Raw genomic sequence first — 17,966 nt, 5'->3', positions numbered from 1 at the left:
TTGTATGTTTTTTGCGTGGGAAAATGACTCTGTTCAGAGAAGTTACTGCCTAGTTCTGCTTTCTTGTCTTAAATCTTTGAGGTGGCATTCTTGAACGCTTACTTTTCGTTTTAGTACATTAAGATCTTGTAAGGTTACTCTGTGCTGGAGGAAGAGTTCAGCTAACTTTGAAGTATTTAAAAGTGAACTTTTTGTTTGTTTGTTTACCCATGGCCATAATTTTCCCTGCTTTCCCCCCCCCCCCCCTAAAAATCAAAAACAAAACACCAAAACAAGCTTCTTCTGTGGTCTTGTTGTTGCCATTCGGGTCTCCTCATGATCCCCCTTTGGCCTCTGGTGGCCCCTTTGCGCCTGTTGGTGTCTTTATCCTTTTCCCCTCCTCCTCTCGCCAGAAGGCCAGATGTTCACATTTAATACTGCTGATAAAGAGCTTCCCATTTTCACAGTCTCTGCTTCCAGGGAGAGACCAGAGCAGAGAGATGACTATCATCTAGCTTTTTTAAAAAAATTCTTACTGATCAGGACAGGGACCGCACGGTGCTGTGGTAGCAGCCTTTGACGGACATGAAGACGGCAGTTGTGGCTTGCAGTGTACATAGTTGTAATTTTTGTCTAACTACAGATGGTTTAAGATGAAGAAGATTGGCAATGACACTGACAAAGAATTGAAGCGTGCCAGATCTTTCTGTCTCCTGAAATATTCTTTTTGTCAAATTCATGGCTGTGTCCGTTTGGGTAGCGCCACTTCGCAAACTTCGGACTTATTTATTTTAATTTTAGGTCAGTGATAGTTCAGGCAGTTAAGTCATAGGGGTCCACACCTGGGAAGGCATTACAACACCCTTTTCCTTGTCAACAATCTGTCGTGTCACCTTTCCTGTCATAAAACAGATTCTGTTTTTTAAGAAAAAGGCTCATAAAGGATATGTTGTTACATAAAACCTATTATCAATATGTATAGTTTGAATAATACCATTATTTTTGTGGTTCCTGAAACCGGATATGAAAGATGTGCAACAACAGTTGGAGGCTGAATGGGACTGTGGCCATCTCTATTGTTTATGCCTCATCTATCTGCCTCATTTCCTTCCCTGTTAGCACTCACTGCTTGCCTCTTTCTCATTTCCTGGATGCAGAGTCCCCCATAAACTGTTTGTGTGTCTACTTAATTGTATCCAGATTCTGCATGAATGAATAAAATGATGTTGTGGGCTGTGCAGAGTTAGTCTTTTTAAAAAGAATTTCGGTTGTATTTTTGTGCTCATGTGTAACACCTAAACATTAACCCCTCATGCACTGGGAAAGGTAAGCTCCTTTTGCATTCTTGTCAGGAGAATAGCCAACAGGAAAACCTTTCTTTTCATGGCTTCCAGTGTTTTGATTGTCCATTCATTGCCAGTGTTTACTAATTGGTTAGCTCTTTGGACAGCCAGGTGTGACCAGACCTAAATGTGGCTCCACATTCCTGCCTTTGGGGCGTCTGTAATTAACTTCAGCTCAAAGCATGTCTTAGCTCAGTGGCTTTTCTCCCGTTCCTTTTGTCTGTGTGCGTCTTTCCCTCTGTCTCCCAAAAATGATCTTTAATCCCTGCCAAAAACCTGTGCTTTTTTTTTTTGAATGGCTTCCCTCACACACTAAAGCAAATACCCTGTCCCGTCACCAAACATTTAAAATCCATACGTGTTTTCAAAAGGCAGTCGGAGCCATTTACGTAGGTTCGGGATTTTAAAAGTAAACACAAGGTTTCATCACTCGAGACAAGCGAATAAACTGGAAGGCTGTACGGTGCTGAATTTTATGTAAAGATTACATTGCCCTTTTTTTTTTTTTTTTACTTTTGATAGTATACAAGCTTGACTTTAATCTTATTTGTTCATTTTTTTAAAGTATTACATAAACTTTTTGGTCCTATGTCAGGCAAATATCCACACAGACCCACACTGATCCCAAATGACTCATCATAGCGTGGCTTACCAGCAGTCCTCCACAGCCAGCCATCAGCCTTATCAACAGACAGGGTCTTAGGGGGGATTTGAAAACAGGAAGAACCCCCTGCACAGGGAACACATACTGCTGTACTGTTTGTGTGCGTGTGTGTGGGTGCACTTGTGCGTGAATATCCATCCTTGCATCGAGTGTGAATCGGTTCAGCCAGAATGGCACTCAAACTGAGATACATATATCTCTTGCAAGTGCAGGTGCAATGTTCCCATGAGCGTTTGGACTGCTTTTCATTGCTGGGCTCCTATTTTAACAGCCTGTAAACCAGGTATATACTCTGCAAGGAGACGGAGTTTGTCTTGCTGGGTTACAGTGTCTGAGAATGTTCACTGTAAATGGCACCCTTTGAGTGTCTGAATGGGCTTTTGTGCACCTCTTAAATAATCTGACCCACCAAAGGTAACCACCAATGAAACGAGCCCCTACCCTCTCTCCTGATTAACAGGTCTTCGTTTGACCCACCAGTCATGTTGCATGAATACAGACTTGTTTGGCTGTTGGCCAGTGGTAGTTTGTCTGCAAATGGACTAAGTCCTATGTGTAAGCGAGCAATGTTAAGGAATTTGCACTTGTGTGGATTATTTATAGCCACCCTGACATTTACGCTGCTCTGCTAGAGTAAAAAAAACTCAAGGATACGCTGCCCTTTGATTATGGTATCGCCAGTCTTTTTAAAGATGGGAATAAGGTTGCCTTTTTAATTCGTAATGTCCGAAGGTGGTTATTTTCTGTAATGTTGGTCAGCAAGTTATTACTCAAATTTTTTTTTTCTAGGTGTAAACACTCTTTAAGGGGGGTGACTCATTTTCCAAATGTGGGCACCTCCTCTTTAGGGAGTATTTTGAAATTAAGGGGTGCTTTCAAGCTCTAGCAAGTCTACTCGATTCCAGCATTACTGTTTTTCTTGCCATATGCATCCCAGGCAATTATTGTGTCTACTTTTTGGCAGTGTGGTGTATTTTATCAGGAACTGACGAAATCTTTCTCTATAATCCATCACACGAATGAAGCAGGTTTTGTTACAACAGGAAGGGATTACCCCATACTGTGACCACAGAAGCGCCTTTCCTCCCCGTCTCATATTTGTTTGATCTTCTGTCAGTCCTCTGTTTGCATAATTCGGCGACTTTAAAAACACCTTCCCGCTTGGGAGATTGTAAAAAGAGATAGCTGTTGTTTGATCAGTAAGACGAGTGCGCACTCTCTCCTAGTGATATTGCCTGTCATCATAACAACAGGTGTAAACCTTACTTTAATCACTTCATGTTTCACTCCTTTATTGTGTTTTCTTTATCACGCTTTGGAGTGCATCTGCACACATCCCAAACGGTGGTGGTTTTTTCTGGCGGGCAGCAAAGATGATATAACTATTTTACTCTGTTTGCTGTCAGAATGTCAGTGAAATTTTACTCGAGCGTGACCTGAGCTGACATGTCCTCAGCACTGGTTTGGTGTTGTCATTCAAAGGTCGTAATTAAATTTTAACTACTCTCACTACATGACTGCGCACAAAATATACCAATGCTGCCAGCTGAATATGAAGACTACAAAACATCTTGGCCTGTCAGAAGATAAAGATAAAAGAAATATCACCATCCAGAAACTGTAAAAGTTCAATTCAGTGCAGTTCAGTTTTTCATATAGCAGCAAATCACAACAACAGTCACCTCGAGGCGCTTTAAATTGTAAGGTAAAGTTGCTACAAATATGTAGAATAAAGCAGAAAACCCCAACAATCAGATAGCTCCCAATTAGCAAGCACTTTGGTGACAGTGGGGAGGAAAAACTCTTCTAACAGGAAGAAACCTCCAGTAGAACTAGGTTGAGGGAGGGCCAGCCGTTATACACTTATGGACAAGTTATATCCTCTAAACACTAAAATGCTAAGACAAATATATATTTATGAGGGGCAATGGTTAGCATCGTCCAGGTCATAGCAAGAAAGTGTCCGATTTGAATCCACAGACCAGCTGGAGCGGTTCTTTGTGCAATGAAAAAGTTCTAAAGCAGGTATGCAGGTGAAAGTATCTCTTTGGTTAATATTTGCAGGTATGGTTTTATATTCAACTTCTGATCTTCAGGGTTTTAATTTCTATATTTTAACTCAAATTGTGTAACACGGATAAATGGAAATCTATAGACTACTGTAAACTCTTAAGTACCACCAGCCAGGTAGTCTACTGGCAAAATGCCAGAACTAGAGTAATTTTCTGTAGTTTGAATGGTGGGTGTGGTGCACACAAACTCTGCTCTCACATCCGGTGCAGCCATTTTTTTTGGAGTTTACCTGAAGCATAATGCTGCCACATCCTAGAATAGTCTGCGCTACCCCAGTAATACATCATGAGCGTGCTTTATGTTTGTTGTGCAGCTTTGCTCTGTCCTTGGCATGGCTTCAAATCATTTCAGGAGCTCTTCAGAAGTGAAGCATTTAATCTCCAGGAGGAGGGTTGTTTTTTGGGGGGGGTTTGTATGTTTTGTTTTTTTTGTTTTTTTTCTATAATTAAGGGGATTTTCCTGCCATCCTGACCTTCTCATTTGCGCTGCACAGCTTGACATGTCTTAGGTCAAAACTGATCCGATGCTAATTCTAGCTACGTGTAGCCAGAAGCTGCTTCTGGGGAAATTATTTTCTGGAACCTGATCGCTGCCTGTTTGCTTCCTAATTAGGTAATGTAAGTCCAAAAACTTAGCCAAAACAATAAAACTAGGCAGTAAAACACATACCTTTTGGTATTTCATCATTATTGTTTGTTTACTTTGCCATAATGAGACATAACAATGGGAATGGATGTTACCCTTAGTACCCCCTGTAATATTTCACCCTGTCGACTTGCCACAGCTCCCAATCTGTGCTCCCAATTTTTCAACACCATGACTGTCAAACTGTGCCCGTAAGACTTTCCATGGTGTGCAGATGATGTCATTTTGATACAAAATTGCATCAATAAAAATCGTTGCCACAGTAAGCACTGTTAAACTACCTTTGCCCTTTTGGCCTAGACGCAGAGTAGAAATTAGACAATCATTAATCACGAGACATAATGACACAACAGGAGGGGATCAGTGTCTTCGCTTTGCTGTTGAGTCGCTTCCAGAGAAGCAGAGCTAGTGGAACTGCCATGCTGCTCTGTAATTACCCAGAGAGCCCTGGGGCAAATCCATGTGGCTGACACGAATACCTTCCTCTTCTTTCTGTCCCTCCCTCCCTCTCTTCTCCCCACCCGGTGTCCCAGCGTAGCACTATGTGTCTGCAGCATGGGAGGTCTTGAAGTCATGGCCTCTGCTTACTCCTGCACTCTGGGGCAAATGGCCCTCTTGTCCTTCTCGCTGTAGGCATTGTACTCACTCTTTTCGCTGTGATATCTCTTCCTCCGCTCTTTGACATTATCTTATTGTTTTGTGTCTGCAGGAAAAAGCTGAGGCATATAATTTCCACTGGCTCATTTCTGTGTTCCTCTGAGTACTATGTGAACAGCTCATAAAGCTATATAATCAATATTTGCTTAGTAATTTTCTTTCCAGGGTACAAACAGGATTGCCTTGTGTAATACCCGTGCTGCTATTGTACCCTTACCAGTGTCTCTTTTCACAGACAAAAGTGGCTGTTGGAGTGAAGATCCAAGCAGTTTGTAAAGGACTGCAGAGCGTAAACACTTGTGAGGCAGAATGCATTGCCTTCTTGCCAGGGTGTACTCTTCTCCATACAGGAAGTGGAAGAACTCAGTGGGGTTATCTCGGAGCTGTTTATCTATTCCAGAGTTCCTCCTGCTCAGGGAGTGAAAGCCTTCAAACTGTTACTCCTCAGCTGCCTGTTTGCTTCAGACGGGTGTGTGAAAAGCGGAGGAGGGGTATTTAGGACTGTGTGTCTGTGTTGGAGCTGAAGCCAAGGAGGAGGGGGTTTGGAGTGGGGTTCTAATGAATAGGAGGACAGGTCTACTGCTCTGCTCTCCAAACTCTCGAAGCTTCCCATCATGCTTTGCCTTGCCCCTCACCAAACTCTTTATGGCCTTTTGGTTTGGTGCCAGATCGCTCGCACATTTGCCAACGTGTGTGTGAGTGTGTGTGTGAGTGAAAATTCTCACTATTGACATTTTGCTAGTAGTACAGTTCTACTTTAAACAGCATGCTAAATTGAGTCTGACATTTCTGGCATGTGAGAAATTCTAGTAGGTCTGACAAGAAACAGGCTGGAAAGGTTTAATTTGACACAGCAGAATACTACAGTATTATAGGAGCCTCATTGCACAGGTCTGCAGACAAAAAGTATCAACAAGCTGTCATGTGAGCCTTTATGGGTGAGGTGAATATAAACCCTTTGTTTCTTTGAGTAGACAGCTGTTTGGACATCATTGAACTGCTTTAAGTACCGTAATGGAAACAGTATGTGTTCTAATTTGGATGATTCTCCTCATATAAACAACAACTTATCATAACCTTGCCTCGACTACTATTCCCGATACTTTCCGGGAGTCATCTGTTCAGCTTTTTCATTTCTCATCCCTTTGGCTTTTTCAGGATGTGAAAATATTCCGAGCGCTGATCCTGGGCGAGCTGGAACGAGGGCAGAACCAGTACCAAGCCCTGTGCTTCGTGTCCCGCCTCAACCGCAATGAGATCATCCCCAGCGAGTCCATGGCCCGTCTCAGGCAGGTATGACACGGTGGAGATTGTGCTATGGAGATTTTTCAGCTGATTATATACTGTGGAGAATCTGAGGATATTACGTCTTTCCCAGAAAAATCCCCAGGCCATTCGTTTGGCAGAGGAGCGGAGAGGCCTGGAGCAGCTGACTATGAGCGCAGCGGTCAATCTAAGTCGGGCCTGGCACCTCAGCGCCCACATCCACAACATGTGTAGCGAGGCTCGCGAGGCCATCTACACCAGTGAGGCAGATGTGAAATACTGGCTGGAAAAAGGTCAGCGGCCATCTGATTTTTGTTTATTATTGAACCTCACATAAACTCTGCTGGTGTTTTTGTACCCTCCCCCCCCCCCCCCCCCACCCCCCTTTTCTTTCTCCTCTCCTGATTGTCTCTCTAATTCTGCATACGTCTCTGAACTGATTCTCCTAATCTCCTCAACACTATCTTCCCTGTTTCTCTCTTCAAGACACCTCTTTCCACTTAATTCTAGTGATATGACTTCAAGTATTATCTTGTGGGGTTTCAATGATAAGACTGTGTGACTGTGCATGTTATCTAGGTTCCTCTCCTCTTTCGCTCTTTGCTCTCCAAACTGCCTTCTTGCACACTATGAAATAGGGTGAAACGGCATGTGTGTGCATGCAGATTAATTTTGTTTATCGGAGAGGTTCAGCCCATTATTTAACCATTTGTTTTCAAAAAAAGCAGTTTGCAGCGAGATGCAGATTCTTTATAGCAGGGAAATCCAAATTATTCGAGCTGAGGAGAATTCATACGACAGCACTATTGTCAGCTGACAGCTTTGTTATTAAGAAAACAATGTTGATGGTCACGGTTCACCGAGCGCTCTGCGCCGTTATCTGCACAGGGACCTATCGTAGCGTCTCCTTAGCATAACAAAGCTGCCCTTTCACTGCAGCATCTCGCCTGTTTTATGCCACTTTGTTTGCGCTCTCTAGATCACAGCCGCATTTAATTGAGCGGAATCAGAAAAGGGAGCGATCGGCGCAGACGCGCGACTGCTTGCTTTTTGTTTTTAACTGCCACATGCTTCAATATCTGTTTGTTTTACAGGAGTGGACGGCTCCATATTTGAGGTTCTGCCCCAAGCAACAGAGCTACCCAGCTTTCAGGCCTGTCATGCTACTAAAGACTTGTGGCAGCCATGTCTCTGCACGTACACCCTGCGGCTGGAGTGGTACCCGTGTCTGCTGAAGTACTGCCGCAGCCGGGACGCAACAGGCAAGGGCTCCACCTACAAGTGTGGCATCAAGAGCTGCAGCAAAGGATACCATTTCACGTACTATGTTCCCCAAAAACAGCTCTGCCTCTGGGACGAGGAGACCTAGAGTTTTGTTGTGGATGTTTAAGAAACGAGAAGACTTCTTTTTCTTTTTTGCCAGCCCAGCCAATGCTTCTCCACCCATGCTAACCACAGCAACACTGGACCTTGGTTTATATCATGTGAAGTGAAGCTGTGTCAGGTGGGGAGGGCCGACATCCAGACATTCACGTTGAAGTAGAAATAAATTCAGGTTCCAGATGAGACCAAAAGCTTTTAAGGGAGATGCAGCAAAGTCACTAATTTTTCACTAATGTTTCTGGGGAAAAATGACCTCTTGCTGTCAGTCTTAACGAGAGATATATAATTTTTTTTATTTTTTTTTTTGCCAAGAAGCTGTCACTTTTGTGCCTTTTTGGGGAAAGTGAGTGGGGCAAATTAAACAAAACCTCTCAAACAAGCTATGGTATGCACAAAAGATGGACAGTCATACACCGGCAGAGGAACAACACTGTTCCACTCTCAGTCAAAAGGAGGTAGACAAACAAATTCTTCCATCCTGGTGAAGGAAAATTTGAATGTTGGAATTATCTGTCTTATAAAGTTCTGTGAAAACAGTTTATTACCAGCTAAATGCTGTTTTTTACCATGTAAGCATGCTTACAAAGAAAAAACAAAACCTCTCCAATGCTATCTTTATTTATTTTGGTTGCAAAGTGAAATTATGGAGGACTATCATTAAAAAAAAATCTTTTTAATATAATAACCTCATCTGTTTGCTTCCCTGTAGGCATTAAGTTTAAGTTAGTTTCTGAAGTTCATCTTAAACCACAGAGCCTCAGTAACACAAAGTATTCGAACATATTTCAGGTTAACCTCTTGGCTGTTGTTTCTCATCCATATCCTGTTTTGCTTATATACTGCCTGTTTTCATTCTTGTATAGACGGTGTAGAAAAACAGGCATATTATCCTATTTAATAGTGAAGATTTATCCCGAGTTGCCCTGTCATTACCCATGGGGACACCTCCTGCCCACAACTCGCACCCCTCTCAGTCTGTTTAAAAAGTGTCAAACCAAAGTCAAAGAAATGCTGTGAAAGGAGCCGTTTAAAGTTTCAGTTTCTGGACACAAGCTCTTCGGTATGGTGGTGTTTTTTTTTTGTTTTGTTTTTCCTCCCCAATGTGAGGATCCATTCAAGCAACAGGCGCTTTAATGATCCACACTGCCATCTTCTGGTTAACCAGCATTTTTAGACTTTTATGCGCGCTGCCAGAATTCTGGTTCTTGGTTTCCGGCTTTGCCTGCTATAATTTATACATCTCATATCTGCCCCCGATAATTTACGTGTAATTCAAGGAGCACTTCTTAAATTTGTGGGACCAAATTTAACTTGTCTGTCTGTTCTTTATAGTACTAGGTTAAAGAAAAGACTGCTTTTCCTCAATAACTTCAGCCTTTTTACTGCCATAACGCAAAAAAAAAAAAGGGGAGAAAAAAGAGGAAAAAAGAGTTTTTAGTGTGCTGGTATGTCCTGCTAACTGAAGAACCAAATGAGTGAAACACACCTATTTGTGGCCTTCTCTGGTGATCAAGTGCCTTAACATTTTACTGATGTTTTTGCTATGTAATTGTAGATTACATTGTTAAACATATTTTTTTTTCTATGAAAGAGTTTTTAATATGTTGTAATTAAAAAAGCTGCCGTAACGGAAAAAAATGAAGCAATTTGGTTAAGTACAATTTTTAAGAGCTGTTTTACATAAATTGTTTTAATAAAGTCCTTCTTTGCACTGCATGGACAGCTTGGAAGTTATTTGTGGTATATTGGAGTAATTTTATTAAGCCTTATATGGGGTATAAGGAGGTGTGTGTGTGTGTGTGTGTGTGTGTGTTTGGGGGGGGGCGCAAAGGAATCGGTGTATGGGAATTAAGAGATATACAGTTTAGATTCTTTGCATAGTCATCTGCTTCTGGGTGCTCCAATAAATTGTCCTGTTTTGCACTCGGGTGTGTTATGCCAGTCTTTCGATCAAGGTTGTAATTTCCACCATTTCCCACACGGTGTCGCCCCTGTTCCGAAAGAAAAAGAGCCTGCCATCGCTACATCAAGGATGAAAGCATGCTTTTCCTACAAAATATTGCATAAATCTACTTTAATCTCTAATTATGGTATTGCACGAGATAATATAAGCAGGATGCAATACACTTTGTAGTGCTAGCAAGTTAATAGGAGCAGAGCATGCAAATGCAGCTACTTGTAATGGGATACAAAGGATGCTGAAGGAGGCTGCTGTTGCTGCTACCCGGTGCCGTTCAGTTAAAGGACAGCAAAGTGTGTATCCAAACAAACCTGCCTCGGTCTTCTACGAGCATATATTTGCTTCAGAGGACGCAAAACAGCCAGGATGTAAACAGAGAGACAGCCACATGTGAACCGTCAAGGTAATTATATTTCACCGCATTTATAAACGTGTTGTAACCCCATAAAACAAGGCTTTGTTAGCTTGCTAGCGGTTAGCTTGCTCCCTGATCCATCTAATAGTACCAGTGCAGAGTTAGCCTGTTATGATAGCATCCCCTCGGCTAAGGGATGAGCTATGGCCCTGCTCTGCTGCTGCCCTTTCACATTGTTAGCAACAGCTGCTTTTGCTGTCACCATCAATAAACTGGCCCACGAGCAAATGAAGAAATTTCTTCATTTGTTCGTGGGCTCGGGTTGCCAGTTCCCGTCCTTTCATTGGTTTGCGTGGGAACACAATTATTACGCTATTAGTTTTTACCTTAAAACAGCTCAAATCTGCATCCATTATAAGAGTAAACATAGCTCAGGTGTCTCACCCTTATCCTAGGAAAGCCTGCAGCAGGGCATGCTGTAATGAAGAAAAACAAATAATAAACATAAAGGTAGTTGTTCAGTTACCTGGTGTTTTCTTGTGTGTACTCTACAGAAGTCTTGAGTCACCACTCATTTCTTTATATTTTGCTAGTAAAATGAGCATATATTGAAACATGTGCAAACATTCATGGGAATGCAGTGTAATAAGGCAAAAACAGACTTTGTACAATTCTAAAGCGCCTGAAAGTCAATATTTGGCAACAATCGTTATTCCTTAGCTTTGCCTGAACTCTCTTAGGTAAGCTTTCTTTTCAATTTTTTAAAAGTTTAAGTAGTCTTTTTTGGATGTTGGATGACTTTTGTTCTGTTCTCTGTCAAGATGATCTCACACTGCTTCAGTAATGTTGAGGTCCGGGCTCTGGGGAGGCCAATCCATGAATGATAGTGTTCCAATATGTGTTTTTTCTATCCAGGTATGTCTTTACTGCATTGGCAGTGTTTGGGATCATTGTCATGCTGAAAAACAAAGCAGCTGCAAATCAGATGCTTTCCACATTGGGCTGCATGGAGGATTAAAATCTGAGTGTACTTCTCTGTGTTTATAATTCCATCAATTTTTACAATTTACAATTTTTACATTGTTATCTGTTGATTAAGAATGGCTTCTTGACAGCCACCCTTCCACTGAGACCATTTCTGATGAGTCTCCAGTGAAAAGTAGATGGATCAACTGATGAATTGTCTGGGCCAGACGCATCTCTTAGGACTTGTGTCACATCCTTGCTGGATTTTTTTCTTATTTCTTAAGGACACGACTTTCAAATATTGTTCATGTATTACAGATAGTTTTTTTTTTCGGCCTGCCACTTCTGCTTTTGTTCTCCTCTTGTCCAGGTTCCTCAGATCTTTTAATGACACACTGCATGCTGTACTAAGATATGCCATCTTTCCATCCTCTAGTTGTTTTTGGAATAACTGTATTGGTGCAAAAATACTATTTTATGCACGTTAAAGTGTATTATCTGTGGCATTTTTTTTTATAGATTCAAAAAAGAGAACAGTTTTGTGACTGTCTGCTACTAACAGAGTGCACAAGGCACAATTTAAAATGGATTTTCTATTATGTAGGCATAATACTTGTTTATTCCTGGAGTTATGTCCCTTTTTATCCTTGAATTAAAAAAAAAACATTCCCAAGAAAATGGTCAGGTCAAAGGACTGGACTGAAAAACTTTCAAAACCCTTTATAAAGCATGGAGAACGATCACTCAAAACCAGAAAGTCTGGCTTCTTGGAAGATAAATATAGAGAAATGTGGAATCGTTCAAGACTTACTAGTTTTATTTTATGTCATTACATAATTTTGTCATTGCATATTCAGATCTCAGATGTTTCCTTTGTTTGCTCGTGATTTTTTTCTCCCTACTTTATTGTGCGTTTTCAGATGAACATGCAGGTTTTCTAAGACTATAAATTCAAGCCTAGTCTTCATATCATCTTTAGGTGCATCCTTTTTATCCATAGTACAAGTGAATCTGTAAAATGATTTGCAGCGGAGTCCATAAACAGATGAATTAATTTATTAACATATTCATTTTCAAGCAGAAAATCTGAAACGGTTCAGTGTCCCGCCTCTTAAATATAGTAATTTATTGCTCTTATATGTGTGTTGTAGTAACTGAATATCTTTTAGTTTATTTGGCTGGCATGTGGACATCACAAGCATAACAACGAAGATAGCAACGGGACATTTTTTGTTTGCTTATTAGTGCAGATGTCAAATAATAAGGGAGAAAGAGCCTTTGTCCCTCTCGGGAACTGTCTGAGACCCAGCACCCAGTAACCTCTCTGCCAGTTTTGAAACTAGCTTCAATCTTTAAGAATCAAGTGTACATCTTGTTCCAGTTCACTGAGGGTGGGCTCATCTGTCTGCATGGTCTCACCTCCTAGTACAAACGTCACAGCAGAAGAAGAGACGTCCCCCTCACCCCACCAGACCCTCAGCCGGCCTACTATAGTACTATTATAGTTCAAGCAAAGGCTAATTGTTGCTCCCTCACAAAGAGTGCACAGTTCAAATCTCTGGACGGTGATTCTTTCTTTTTCTACTGTAAGTGATATTACAGAGCAAGAAGTTCCTCCTTGCATTTTTCTCTCGCCATGTAATGTGAGTCAGAGTTGGCTTGATGACTGCTGAGAAGTTTGTTTAGCTGTAATTTGCTGCTTTTCTTTGTTTGACTTACCTTCAGAGGGGAAGATGGCTGTGCTTGTCGTTTGTGCTCTCCTGTGCCTATCCTGCTGGGTGTCTTTCTACTTTGTCCTGTGTAACGTTAACGGATCCAGGAGCTACGAATGGAACTGTCGACTCGTCACGCTGGTGCACGGGATCCTGGCAGTCTGCATCACAGCGTACATAGGCTATGTAGATGGACCTTGGCCTTTTACTTATCCAGGTAGGGGATGCAGCTTGTCAAGATTTTGTGTGCACATTAAAACCTAAAAAGACAGCAAGGATGCAGAGACACAGCATAGATTTTAAGCAGCTCACAGACTTAATATTATATCCTCTTATGCATTAATGTGACATTACTGTTTAGGTTCATCTATTAGTTTTCACTGTAACATCTGCTGCTTTTTCTTTGAAAATTGATGCAGACATGAGGCATCTAAACTAGTTAGCACAGTTGAGCTCTAACTACCAGTGGAAACTTTTTGTAAGGTGCTGAAAAATCTTTAGACACAAAGACAAAAAGTTCTCAAGAGCTGTTTTTGTTACACGCCAATATAAACAACTATGTGCTCATTTCACAGTAATAACTTGTTTTATCTGTTTCTATAAGAAGCTAACTAAAGCCGGTCTTTTTTTGTCTGTGGATGCCAGGTACAAAGAACACCCCTCTGCAGATAAGTGCCATGGTCCTGAGTCTGGGCTATTTTATTTTTGACATGGCCTGGTGTGTGTACTTCCGTACAGAGGGACCAGTTATGCTGGCCCACCACACCATGAGCATCCTGGGAATCCTGTTGACCCTTTGGTTGGGGGAGTCTGGCATCGAGTCGTGCGCGGTGCTCTTTGGCAGTGAAATCACCAACCCTCTCTTGCAGGCGCGCTGGTTCCTCAAGCAGACTGGACGTTACGGGACTCTGCTGGGGGACGTTGTGGACGTCCTGTTTGTGCTGCTGTTTGTGGTGATGCGAATCTTCGTGGGAGGCACAATGCTGTACTGTGAGCTGATCTCCCCCAGGCCGAGATTCTTTATCAAGTGTGGCGGAGTGGCCATGTACGCCCTTTCCTGGGTCTTTATGGTAGACATTGTTCGATTTGCCATCCGGAAGAGCAAAAGCTGGCACAAACACCAGAGAGACCGCCAAGAGCTTTTAGCAGCTAATGGTCATGAAGGGAAGAAGGAGTGATCGGCATCAGAAGGGAATCCATTTATGTCATTTCTCTGCTCTTCGCTTTGGACACTTGATGGAAAGTACATGGAAAGCAACTTTCTCCATGTTGAAGTGTGATTTTAGAAAAAGGGATTTTTAAATTAAAAAAATGCTAAGGCTTCTTTTTGTAAGGTTTGTGGATTTTGGAGCTGAACATGCATAAAAGGTGCAAACAGCACTGACGCAGTTTATATCACTGAAAACCAAAGCATGTTGTATAAACACACAAAGAAAACCTGTGGGAAGAAAAGTTGCCGTTAACTGTGACCTAGTCATGTGTGGCAGTGTGGCTCCAAAAGGAAGTTCCCTACTAGAAAAGAAAAAGTTTACATGTAATGTTGTAGTCCTTGTGAAACACTTTTAGTGATGTCAACAGACTAGGATTGGTACTCAGGGAAATTAAGTAATATCAGAAAGATTGACGTGTGTTTGATGTGTTTAATCAAATTTCTATTTATTTTGCATCCCTCCTTTAAAGCTCTATGTTACAGTTTTATTGAGTCTATTAAATTCTAAATGTGTTCTTTTTAGTGTAAATTGTAAACTATAAATACATTCTCATGTTTTCTGAAATGGTAACCCTTGTCAACTTTATTGTACCAGATGTGTGAGGGTGGTCGCGCGTGAGTAATCATTTAGACAAGATCTGTGCTCTGCACTGATAGCTCCCAGCTAATTTAATTTAATAAGCTGTTTGTTGAATGTTTCAGTCTCACAGAGATCTTGTCAGAAATTGTCCAAGCTTTGATTAAATTCATTCTGAGCTATCTGTACATTGTGCAAGTCTTTCAAAAGGTCTTTTTTTTTAAATAAACCATTTTGAAATAAACATGTTATACAATGTTTGCCTTAATAAAAAATGTGCTACTGGGATGAAGACAGGAAGTTTTTATATTAAGGGACTATAATGACTGAGCCCAGATTTTTATGTGCATTCTTGTCTTAATTGTGAGAATATGTTTTTGTCGCAATAGGTTAAAAACATGCCATCTGTTTGTTTCCTATGTCTGTTCACCTGACTGGCACTGAGAGAAGTCTCTGTGTGCATCACCAATACATACAAGAAAGTACAAACCTAACTAGTGTGTGCCTTAGTTATCTGAATGTACCTTCCTAATGTGTTTTTATCCTTTCTCATGTACTGTAAACTCATTCAACACAGGAGGCGGCGTCACAAGAGCCATTTTGGGTCGGGGTTTCATCGTTCACCTTTGTAATCCCTGTGTAAAGTGAAATAAAATAAACTTGACATGTTGTTTGCATTCACTAAACAGCAAATTTACAACTAAACTGAAACATCAACTGTGTTCTAGTCAAGCCTAGCGAAACTCGAGATGAATTCGTCGACTGAGAGTGAAGTTACCTAAGCTGTCCACATGATGGTGTCATATCAATTATTTATGAATGATGAGAGAGGAAAGATGTGGTCTTTCTGCAATTCTAAAATAGCAATGAAAAGGGAAGAAAAGCACTTTTTATTTTAAACACAAAGCATCAGCAACTTACATTAAGTTACATTAAGTCCATGTGTAACTTTTTGGTTTTTCTCATTTTAGCATAAATTCGGTCGTTTTGGACCAGTTTTCAGTCTTTACCAATGCAAAGTGGAGATAGGTGTGTGTCATGCTGTGTGTAATATACAATGTGCCTTATTTATTGTCGTATTTACAGTATAATGTAGGGTGCCAGAAATGCAGTGATGTGTGACTGCAATGGTCAGCACAGCAATCACACAGTAGCGCAGTAGTTGTGTATTTAAGCAAGGTAGTTGTGTGAGAAAAAGGTTAGAGTACAAGCCAGACGGGAATTTGTTTATCAAGAAAGATAAAATTATGTACTTTGCATTGATAAATATGACTCACCACAACCTTAATGGGACAGATGAAGTTTTTTTTTTATCATTTTCATTTGATGGTTGGTTTTGCTTCCAGTAATATCACATGCACAAAAACTGGAGTCGTATAAATGACTCTTGGACTGGAAGGTTCAACACGTTGCATGAAATGCATGAATAATTTATTGTGTCAGTTTCATGAGTGCCTTTTGCATCCATATTTGACTTTTACGGCACACACAGTTACTTGAAGCACTATTGAGAAGGAGACTGACTAACATGAAGATATTCGTGTCTATACATTTAAAAATGATCAAATTATAACAATTTTTTGGCCCAGTGGCCATTATTTAATATCCCTGCCAGCTGCACACGCCATTGAGGCGCTGCTTGTTATATTCACAGCCTACTATAGTTGCATCATACACGAATAAATTATACATGTTTAGTATTACTGTTACCAGTAGTAGTAGTAGTGCTTGCTGTCGTTGTTACTCGTTTTTCAGTAGTGGTACCTGATATTATGCTGAAATAAATTCTCCCCGGCGGCAGGAAGTGGTTAGTCTCTCCCAACTGCTAGCTAGGGCGTTGCTAGCGGCAGAAAGTGGGATTTTTTTTTGGTACCTTTCCTCAAGTTATTCTCTCGAACAAACAGCGTTGTACGTTGGGAAAAAATAACGTTTAATGTTCGCTACAAGTTTCAAGCCCCTCGACGCTTTTTTGTCGTTGTTTACGCGGGAGCGGTGGTTACTTTCTTTCCCGTTAGCTGGCGGCCACATAGCTAGCCTGCTTTCCATCCACGGGAATTCTGTCGAGAATTGACGATTTCTTTTGGAACATGGAGTCAAGAGACGCTGTGCTGTGCTAACGGGCTCCGCTGCATTTTGTTTCCTCAAGGAGTCTTTTTGAAGGACATAACGCGAAGACGTATCGCAAGCCAGTGAAAATACACGAGGTTTTTGTGTATGTATGTTTCGCTCGTTGGCCGGCTCATTGTTGTGAACGGGAGTTTGCTTAGTTTGCACTCGAAACAAGAGCCCACGAAGCAAAGTTTTTTGCTGAAAGAGCTCATCTGTTTTGTTAGCTGGTAGCTGGTGAGATTCAACGACTGCCAGTTTGCAGTGAGAAAGGATTTTTTGGGGGGGAAACCTATGTGCTTTTTTTTTAAATGACCGTTTAACTCAGTTCGTTTCTTTTTAATCAAAGCGGTTTGACGTTAGCTGCAGTTGTTTTGCTAATTTCTAACACGGGTCGTTTAAACTCGGCATTGAGCGATTCTCCTGGTCACGGGAGAGTCGTCCCCACAGCCACAGACAGGCATTTCTTGGAGCAGGGAATACCTAATGGGACTGGAGGAATTTCCAGCATCTTCACCGATCATTTAGACACCGAGGCCATTCGGCCGAGCTGGGTGTTGGCAGACGAACTACATCGCAGGGCCAAGGTGTCAGGAACGTTGGGATACGCATTGTTTACATACATCATATCGGCGGAAAACTGGGATGTGAATGCAAAGGAGACACACGAGGAGTTCGTACATACACGACAACTTGTGTCAGCTGCACCAGTATATTTATTATTGTTGCCAAAATATTGTTTATTACGGGGTAGGACTGCTAATTCGACCAAGGCCCCGATTGATTTTTATGATCTGCACTGTAGATTTTTTGCTGTCATTTAATTTTAACAAGAAGTCCTGGTTGTAGCTTAGGCTCATCTGGTGTTTGGAGGTGCCTTGCAGCAACCTCACAGTGAACTGATTCCCAGCATCGTTCTCAAAATCCCTGCCTACTCCAGACGAATGCCAGAGAAAGACGCTCCAGGAAATCGCCTCATCACACTCTGGAAAATGTTAATAGGATATAATTTGCTGCAAATCTAGAACCGGAAGCCCAATGAGTGACACACAGCCCAGCTTCACTGACAG

General features: G+C 41.4%; 3 protein-coding genes and 1 long non-coding RNA gene across 6 annotated transcripts in view; 3 read left to right on the top strand and 1 right to left on the bottom strand.

The window, feature by feature from the left end:
* oafa (OAF homolog a (Drosophila)) overlaps window positions 1-9,726 on the top strand; it is a 14,814-nt gene extending 5,088 nt beyond the window's left edge. The window contains exons 2-4 of the mRNA XM_004543736.3: window positions 6,520-6,654; window positions 6,740-6,920; window positions 7,722-9,726. Of these exons, the coding sequence (XP_004543793.1) occupies window positions 6,520-6,654; window positions 6,740-6,920; window positions 7,722-7,996 (591 nt within the window). The 3' untranslated portion in view covers window positions 7,997-9,726. The remainder of the gene's footprint in view (window positions 1-6,519; window positions 6,655-6,739; window positions 6,921-7,721) is intronic.
* Window positions 1-16,619, bottom strand: part of LOC143412463 (uncharacterized) — a 27,128-nt gene extending 10,509 nt beyond the window's left edge. The window contains exons 1-2 of the long non-coding RNA XR_013092955.1: window positions 16,501-16,619; window positions 13,011-13,263 (exon numbers count right to left, since the gene is read on the bottom strand). This is a non-coding gene — a long non-coding RNA (uncharacterized LOC143412463). The remainder of the gene's footprint in view (window positions 1-13,010; window positions 13,264-16,500) is intronic.
* tlcd5a (TLC domain containing 5a) lies at window positions 13,025-15,459 on the top strand. The gene is made up of 2 exons (XM_004543737.3): window positions 13,025-13,220; window positions 13,649-15,459. The coding sequence occupies exons 1-2, from the start codon at window positions 13,025-13,027 to the stop codon at window positions 14,179-14,181; spliced, it is 729 nt and encodes a 242-aa protein (XP_004543794.1). The 3' UTR covers window positions 14,182-15,459.
* arhgef12a (Rho guanine nucleotide exchange factor (GEF) 12a) overlaps window positions 16,590-17,966 on the top strand; it is a 44,825-nt gene continuing 43,448 nt past the window's right edge. For 2 of the 3 annotated variants that reach the window (XM_012917165.3, XM_076873195.1), the window contains exon 1: window positions 16,590-17,966. In XM_012917165.3, the coding sequence (XP_012772619.1) occupies window positions 17,935-17,966 (32 nt within the window). In that variant the 5' untranslated portion in view covers window positions 16,590-17,934. The other variant, XM_004543741.5, reaches the window with a different exon arrangement.

The sequence above is a fragment of the Maylandia zebra genome, linkage group LG14, assembly GCF_041146795.1.
Source record: "Maylandia zebra isolate NMK-2024a linkage group LG14, Mzebra_GT3a, whole genome shotgun sequence".
Lineage (NCBI taxonomy): Eukaryota > Metazoa > Chordata > Actinopteri > Cichliformes > Cichlidae > Maylandia > Maylandia zebra.
The sequence above is the reverse complement of the archived record's forward strand: the minus strand, read 5'-3'. Positions and strand labels throughout refer to the sequence as shown.

Coding starts and splice junctions, on each gene's coding strand:
- tlcd5a (XM_004543737.3), top strand. CDS start 13,025: ATGGCTGTGCTTGTCGTTTGTGCTCTCCTGTGCCTATCCTGCTGGGTG. Junction 13,221..13,648: donor TTGGCCTTTTACTTATCCAG/GTAGGGGATGCA, acceptor TGTGGATGCCAG/GTACAAAGAACACCCCTCTG.